Below are 8276 nucleotides of genomic sequence, written 5' to 3'. Positions count from 1 at the left end.
TATATATATATATATATATAAGTACACATATATACATTTATACATCTATACTACTGTTAAGCACTATCTAAACTGCATCCGTAGAACCAGCGGGTGATTCGAACAACGCATTACTGGAACAACATCTCGATCGTGTCAACGACTGAACAACGGAACGCGCATGAACTCACCGCTACTTCTCCGCCGTTGTGCAGCCATGTACACATGTCCTTCATCGCCATCTCCGCTAACTCACTGCAGCGAACAAACGCAAGACGTCACGCGACGACGAGAGTGAAAGTGCATGTTACAGCACCGCAAAATATACAGCGTGTACAGTATCCCTTAGATCATTCTGCTAGTCGCAATGTTAGAAATATCAGCCTGTCTCGATCCAGAACCAGTTACTTTTGAGTCGGACTGCCCAATTTTTTATGTAGCTTTCTATGGGTTACTGTATAAGCTGTATATTTCGCAGTGGTTTAATTTTTGCGAATTGGACCCGGTGACTCCAGACGTGGATTAACTCTTAACTCTGGGTTAAATTCCTTAACTCTGAGTTAAAAGTTAACTCAGAGTTAAATTCCGTTCCACAGTCGTGGATTACCGCTGAGAGGGTCTATGTCCCCCGGGGTACTGCCGGAACGTACCCTGGTACTATATAATATGCCGGACCGTACCTCGCCTACTCCACTAACGAGTCTGGGGAATCGCCTACGCCTACTCCCTACCCCTAACCCTAACACTAACTCTAACCCTAACCCTAACCATATCAAATAGTGACCAGGGTACATTCCGGTATACCAAACCGTACCCAGGGTACGTTCCGGCAGTACCCTGGGGGACATAGACCCTATGAGCTGGATTAACTTTAACTTTGAGTTAAATATGCCTAACTCTGAGTTAAAAACTCTGGTATGAACCTAGATTAAACTCTTAACTCACGGTTAAAAATCAAGTTACATTCGATTTAGTTATAGTTAGTCTTCGGTATAATCCTTTAGACTTTGAAAACTATTTTCTACGAGGTTAGTTTAGCTCTAGGATACTAGTACTAGAGCTAATTAGTTTATCTAGTACTGCACCGTGTCCGATCCCCTGCTGCAACATACAGTGTTTGTTTACGTTTGTTGTACATTGGTCGGCCATTGATGGCGTACCAACAATGATTTTTATTCCCATCCCGGCATCCGTTCTGTGATGTATGTACGAAAAATGTACGAAATTTAGCGTGAATGTACGAAATTTACGAATGTACGAAATTTATGCAATTTCTGTGATGTATGTACAAAAAATACCGATAAAATTTAGCGATTTCGCATTAGCCGCAGCTGTTAAAGCGCCGTGCTCGACGCGAACGTCGCGAGTTCAATCCCCGCATTGACAAAATATTTTCCCTCATTTATTAATCGCTGCCGGTTTTCATTACAACGTTTTTTTCATTACACCTTCCATTGCGTCTATCATGTTCGTCTGTTCTAACTACGTGGAATTATGGGATACTAACTCTGAGTTAAAACATTTTAATCCATGTTTATGAAACCCAAATTTAACTTTACTAACTCAGAGTTAGTAGTTTAACTCAGAGTTAGATGTAACTCAGGGTTAAAAGTTAATCCACGTCTGTGGAACCGGGTCCAGGAGTAAATTCAAACAAACTTTAGTTGTTTAGTCGTTCGTCTGTCGTGTTCATAGTTGGTTGTATTTATTCGCTTGTATAAATCGCGTTATAGAACGCTGCATCGCCCATTGTGTCGGAGTTTGGCGCAACTTACTTTCGGATCTCTCGCGACTTGAGGTTGTCCGGTCGGAAGAAGTCGTGACCGTCGTACTGGTTGTGAAACATCAGCCGTCGATACTCTCCGACGTTGAACACTGAAACACAACGACGCGGTGATGGTGAGCGCCACCTGGTGATTAACGCTACCTGGTGATGAGCGCCACCTGGTAATGAATGCCACCTGGTGATGAATGACGTCTGGTGATTAACGCCACCTGGTGATGAGCGCCACCTGACAATGAGCGCCACCTGGTGATGAACGCTGCCTGGCAATTAGCGCCACCTGGTGGTTAATGCCACTTGTGCCAACCATGTTGGATTAACCAGCAAATCAGGAAAAATGAGTACCAGGAGGTTGCTACATGCAGCGACGCAGGCCGGCGGCCCTTGTACGTAGTACCGCTTACCCGATTTCCCTCCGAAGATTCAACACAACGTGCGGTAACACTCTCTCGAAGAGGCAGCCTAAATAACCGTCAATGCTGTCAACCACAACACGCGACTACCTCACAGCAGGCCCTACATCCAGCCACGGTGCCCAACACCGATTCTTCAAGCCATACTAAGCAGGGTTTCTTATACATAAGAGGCACAGTGGCGCACCGCCGTTGTCAAATTTAACATCGCCGTTGTGAAAATGCTCCTGTAACAATTTTTAACATTCAAATTTTTAAAATTTTGGGGGAGTTCTCCCTCTCCCTCTCTCGCCCCGCGTCCGCCTGCAGCGTCCGCATGCGTGTCTACGGCACACCTTTGAATCCATCATACACGTTTTTTTCCCAAAACTAGCCATTACCTCCTTTGTCTAATTTTCCCTCAGAAGAAACCCTGCCAAGTCTTTCCATCGAAGATCTTCTACCCAGAAAGACGTATCAGTGCGCAGCACGACTCTTATAAGATGCGTCGGGCGATAGCGCGGCGATCGATTCTCGGAAGCTCTTACCCTGTGTGTTGACTCCGCACCAGTTGAGGTAGTGAGCGAGCTTGCGGGATATGTAGGTCTTGCCGCGCGCGGGCAGTCCCACCATCGCGATCACGTGCGGCACCTTCACGAGGTGCGGAGCGTTGCCTGAAACAAGCGAACATCGCGACTGTAAGATATTGAGATCTATACAAGCATAATGTATTGTCTTGTACCCCGATGTTCTGTTGTTTTGATACAGCGCCACCTATCGTAATAAACCCTCTTTCAATATGGCTAAACCTGCTACTAAAGCCCGGCGGACACGTGAGTTATTTTACTCAAGTAAAATGACGCACGAGTCAAATTATTCAACGAAAATCCGCCGCACACGTGAGTAAAATGACTCATGCATCATTTTACTTGAGTAAAATAACTCACGTGTGCACTGGGCTTAAGAAGTAATGTTTTGGTATCCAAATGTATCCGTCCCAATCTAACCTAATCAACCCACAGACATTATAGTGACCTCGACACGACCCTGAACGCGGCGCGCCAAATGAAGAGATGAATAACACGTTAATGACCTTATTGCTCTAGTTGGTGATACAATGCGGCATCTCAAGTTTTGATGGGATTATGTTAATTAAAACGAGCTGTCAGAGCTCAACTAAAACGTGATCAGGAGATAAACTAAAGCGGTTAACACATGTAGGATTACACGGAAAGGCATGATGTAAGAGACAGCCGGAAACAATACGATAACGGAGAAGCTTCACTATGGGCTGTGGTCACGACTTATACAGACTATGATAAATACTAGAATAAGATTCATATTTATGTCATGGGTTTCCCACTGTTTGTGGCGGTAATGAAAGAGGATATGGGAGGGGGAGTGAAGAAGGGAGAGGGTGAGGAGAGAGGCCAGAGACAGAAGTCGAGATAGGGGAGAAAAGGAAGAGAAGAAAAACATGGGAGTGAGAGAGAACTGGAGGGAGAGAGGGGAAAGAGCTTACTTTATCCTATTCCAATTTATGCGACGATTTATCGTAATCCAAAAGTACTTATGCTGTACATTGATGAATTTAGAACAGAGAATTACAATTCGGTAGTGAATCTCAAACGGCTGTGAAATTTAGCTGCTATTGATTTGATTTTTCCTTTACGTTTTTGAACTTATATAAGGCGCATTGGGTCAGGATAGATGCATGATATATGCAACACAAAGATATAATTTCTATATATAGATCTATGGTTAAACAACACATAATCAATCAAAAACTAATAACACCTAGGTACCTCATAATAATACCTAATACTTAAATTGACTACGTCACGAATTTTCTATGGTAAAATTTGTAAAAAAAAAATTCCTTTTTTTTACATTAAAAGTAAGAACTAACGTTACTAAATATATCCTCAAACTCTCACCTGATAAAAATGTTTTTACGTTGGTTAAATTTGCAAAAATCTAGACGATTTTAATTTCTGTTGTCTAACACTATTCCCCCAGTACTGTTCAGACACTGGTGTCTCTCGGCTTTTCACTGGCAAATTAGGGCATATAAAAAAGGTATATAAGCATGAAAAGTAAACAGACACACTAATTATATTTTCATACATTTTATTTTGTACAAATAACACACAAATATACTACTTGATGGTGCTAGAAATTCGTTACGTAATCACTAATAAGAGATATTATTAGCTCTTGTATTCATCTAACAGCCCCAACTAGCATCGAACATTGGCAACAAGGCCACTTACATTCGCAAAGACAACAGAAATAACTTCCACGCACTTCACAACTCTGCCATGGGTTTACAGAGAGGTCACACTGCTTATGTATACGCGGAATCCAAACACACATGTATGCCCCACAGCAATCCCTAACCTTCTCGAATGCTGCTGCAAATGAGAAATTCGTGAAGGTTGCCGATAATAGTATATTCTTCTGCGGCACCTTGTATATATATTCACTCATGGCTCTTCCTGGTAGTTTTTCAGCAATACGTAAAAATTGCCAAGCACCAAGACATATAGATAAAAGGGTGTAATGCAAAACCAACTGTTTTAATTTTACAATTTCCCCCCTTACTGTACCTTTGTACTGTGGACTGTATTTCTCCTAACATTATCACAAGGCGGTGCGGTTTGTTCAGTATGGTATTTCCATTTTTGGTAGCAACCAATCAGTACACAAATATGCAATCTGTTGCAAGTGAAAATAAACATCACAAGACAGCTAAAACAGTAACTTGATCATCTCTAGACTTCAGAATACTTTTTAGATCAGTTTTACGCTAATATCGTCACACTTTTAACTTACTACACTACCAACCATAACAATTTTCATGAGATCTGAACTCAATGTCTCAAACAAGTATTTAACGTACTTATAGCAGCTTATAAATTTCAACTGATAACATTTTAGAGACGTAAATTTCTTCATTTGGGTCGAAGAAAACTTGTTTTAGGGATAGTTGTGAGATGACAGTTTTGATTTGTATCAGTGTTTACAATGTTTTTTTTATATTTGTGTTGAATGTCGTAGTTGAAGTTCGGTTATGCTGCGCTGTGTTACCCTGTGACATTATACCCTGTACCCTGTGATGTTAGCCACAGATACATGTACTGCAGACAGCTTGGTACAGCAGGATAATGTTTGCTTGGCATGGCAGGGGTAAATAGCTTGATCTGTTTGCTCAATTTATACACCGTTTGCCAAATATATAACCAATATCTAATATCTACAAAATCTCCAATATATAACCGTTTGCTCAATAACACAAACAAGTTTTATTGTTGCATCTCGTTATGATCGAACGTTGATAGTCATCTAAGAGATTATAAATTAACACCACACATCCATATACATGCATTCTAGGCTGAAAACTTTGTCAAAATTTACATTATGTTAAATAGATTGATAAACCTGAACCAAATGCAGGATTGTCATTAGAGAAACTCCAAGTGGTTGAGCCAGAATCTGTGCTGCACTTCGAAATTTAGCAGCATCAAGGGTATCGATGCGCGATGACTTGTAAGGAAAGTTGAAAGATTGCAAATTTGGATGGCTACAGTCAAGCAGGCAAGGCATGCTTGATACGGCAGACAAGGCAGGCAGATAGATACAGGCCGACCTCATCCGGAAATCTCTATTAACCGGCCGCGATCTCGCAGTGTATGTTCTATTTTTCATTCATTTCCACCCAAAAATATCGCTCAAAACTCGTGCGATGTACCAACCGTACGTGTGTTTGCGTGTGCGCGCGCGTGTGTGTGTGTTGTCCGCTCGTGTCTGCTATGCCTCCGGTAAAATTTCTGTTTTATTTCATTTCATTTCCATTTCATATAAACCATAAAACACGACAGTTAGTTACAAATAATCATAGCAACGAGTAAATTCATTATCACATGCATAAACCCTACTGAACTGCATAGAAATGCTGTGTTTGAGCATAACTCTCGTATCCGGCCAAATCCCATGTCGGGATGGGTGCCGGTCCCGACGTGGCCGGATAAAGGAGGTCGGACTGTACTGTGCATTATTGTTACTATCTCTCCGACATTTCTCTTAATCTCCATGTCAGTGTGTAAGCCTAGCCCGACCAGGCTGTGCGACGGATTGTCTATACAGGGGTATCCTAACCCTAGCGATACCGTTTCTTGGAGCTATGTGTAAGCCCTGCTTGTCAGTATGTGAACTTGAGAGTGAGAGTGAGTGTGTGCTGACACTAAACAATTGTACAGTCTCGATTGACAGCAGGGTAGCTTTGTGGTTATAGGCAATACAGCCTACTACTGGCACACTGTAGGATCTGCTAGTGACCTCATTTCTCATGTTTAAGTTATCGTAACAACGAACCCGAAAAGAAAGTATATGAACGTGCACATTTGCTATAGTGCTGCTACCAGTACCACCCCATCGCCAACAAACTACCGAGTGATACACTCCGTAGATTTTTACAAAATCTGTGTCCAGTCCCTGACTGTCTGACAAAAGTCTCGTGGGAAGTTCATCGATAAAATTTGTTGTAATTTAGCGTGATTAGTGTGTATCTTGTGTATGAAGCAAAACTTTTTTACGTATTTTTTATTAATTTTTGTGCCACTCAAGACTCGCTGTCTCTATCATGGACGCCATCTACTGGCGAATTCCACGAGTACTAATACTACCAGGAGTAAGATAATATAGGCCTATATTAGACCTATATAGACCTATATTATCTTACTCCTGATACTACTATACTCTATAGTACTACTATGTAATAATGCCTATGAGTATGATATAAACTCCAAGAACAAGGATAGAGAGCCAGGCAGGAAGCGCCTGCGGCAACTGTACGCGGCCCGGGCCTATAGTACTAGAGCTAGTCCAGTAATAAACATCATCTCTAGCCTTGAACCAAGGTGCTAGTAGTAGTACCCGTAATACTAGTACTACGGACATAAACAAACTTGGCTCACCCATGGCAATCCGTCTACCACCTCCCGCGTCCATTCTTGGCATTTTTTACCACCACGATCACGTAGCGTGCAAACACTGAATAGAAGATGTACGCGTATCTTCACGCTATTAATATTATAAGCAGTATATACCGCCCTCCGACCGTGCGATGTACGCGAGATCAAAACACAGCAAAATCGTTCATGGCGTGGAACAGAGCAGTCTTGTGTTGTGGTGCTCCCCACGCATAATCTAGCTTACAGCTGGCGATGTAGAGCGCAACTCGATCATGGACGCCAGGATGAGGAACGACAGCGTTTCTAGACTGTCGCCAACGTACTTCTGACCTCGTTTCCGCCGTCACACCTCCGCACTACCGACCAATCAGCAGTGCTGTCCAACAACATAATGAGCCCCGTCTATGTTTGCTATTGTTTATTTTGGTACAAGGGACGTCGTTTGACCACAAGCAAAATTTCAAGATGAAAATTCCGTATCTGTAACTGTATATTATGAGACATATAGCAGAAATACTCTATAATACGTACATTAAAAACCATTTTTATACGTAAATTTATAGTTGATGCGCATTAATCAGCTATAGCTAAGCGTATAGGTTACATAAAATATATTAGCACAATTTTCACATAGGACCTATATATATGACCTAATTTGTAAAAGCAATGCAAATATTTGCTTGCTTGGTATGTTTTCTTAGATAATAATCAATGCATACAAAACAGATAATATATGTGCATGAATGGAATATGCAATTAATTATGTAACTATACAAAGGAAAAATCTACAAAATGTTCATGACAAGCACGTACACTATATATATATCAGGAGTAGATAATAGAAGATCTATTCTTCTATTATCTACTCCTGTATATATATATATATATAATTATTTTCCACTGTGGTGCATATGAATGGAATATGCAATTAAGACACTGCTTAATCAGAATGGTAGGTACTATATAGACTATATACGCTTGATATATGGTGCTCGCGCATGCGCGATATCTCAGAGAAGAACGATATTTTGCAAAAAATACGCATTTAAAATAGAGAGGAGGTATTCTAACATTGCCATAAATATGCATTTAATATGGTTAGGAGGCATCTCAGCATAGATTTCTGTAATAAATTATTATCAGTAGACC

At 41.1% G+C, this 8276-nt stretch overlaps 1 protein-coding gene across 1 annotated transcript in view; it reads right to left on the bottom strand.

Annotated features, from left to right (window-relative positions):
- LOC106814960 (6-phosphofructo-2-kinase/fructose-2,6-bisphosphatase-like) overlaps positions 1–8276 on the bottom strand; it is a 47148-nt gene that overhangs the window by 23879 nt on the left and 14993 nt on the right. The window contains exons 3-5 of the mRNA XM_014819356.1: positions 2703–2828; positions 1755–1854; positions 171–234 (exon numbers count right to left, since the gene is read on the bottom strand). Coding sequence (XP_014674842.1) covers positions 171–234; positions 1755–1854; positions 2703–2828 — 290 coding nt within the window. The remainder of the gene's footprint in view (positions 1–170; positions 235–1754; positions 1855–2702; positions 2829–8276) is intronic.

The sequence above is a fragment of the Priapulus caudatus genome, unplaced genomic scaffold, assembly GCF_000485595.1.
Source record: "Priapulus caudatus unplaced genomic scaffold, Priapulus_caudatus-5.0.1 Scaffold1013, whole genome shotgun sequence".
Taxonomy (NCBI): domain Eukaryota; kingdom Metazoa; phylum Priapulida; class Priapulimorpha; order Priapulimorphida; family Priapulidae; genus Priapulus; species Priapulus caudatus.
Note: the sequence above shows the minus strand (reverse complement) of the source record. Positions and strands in the feature narration are given on the sequence as shown.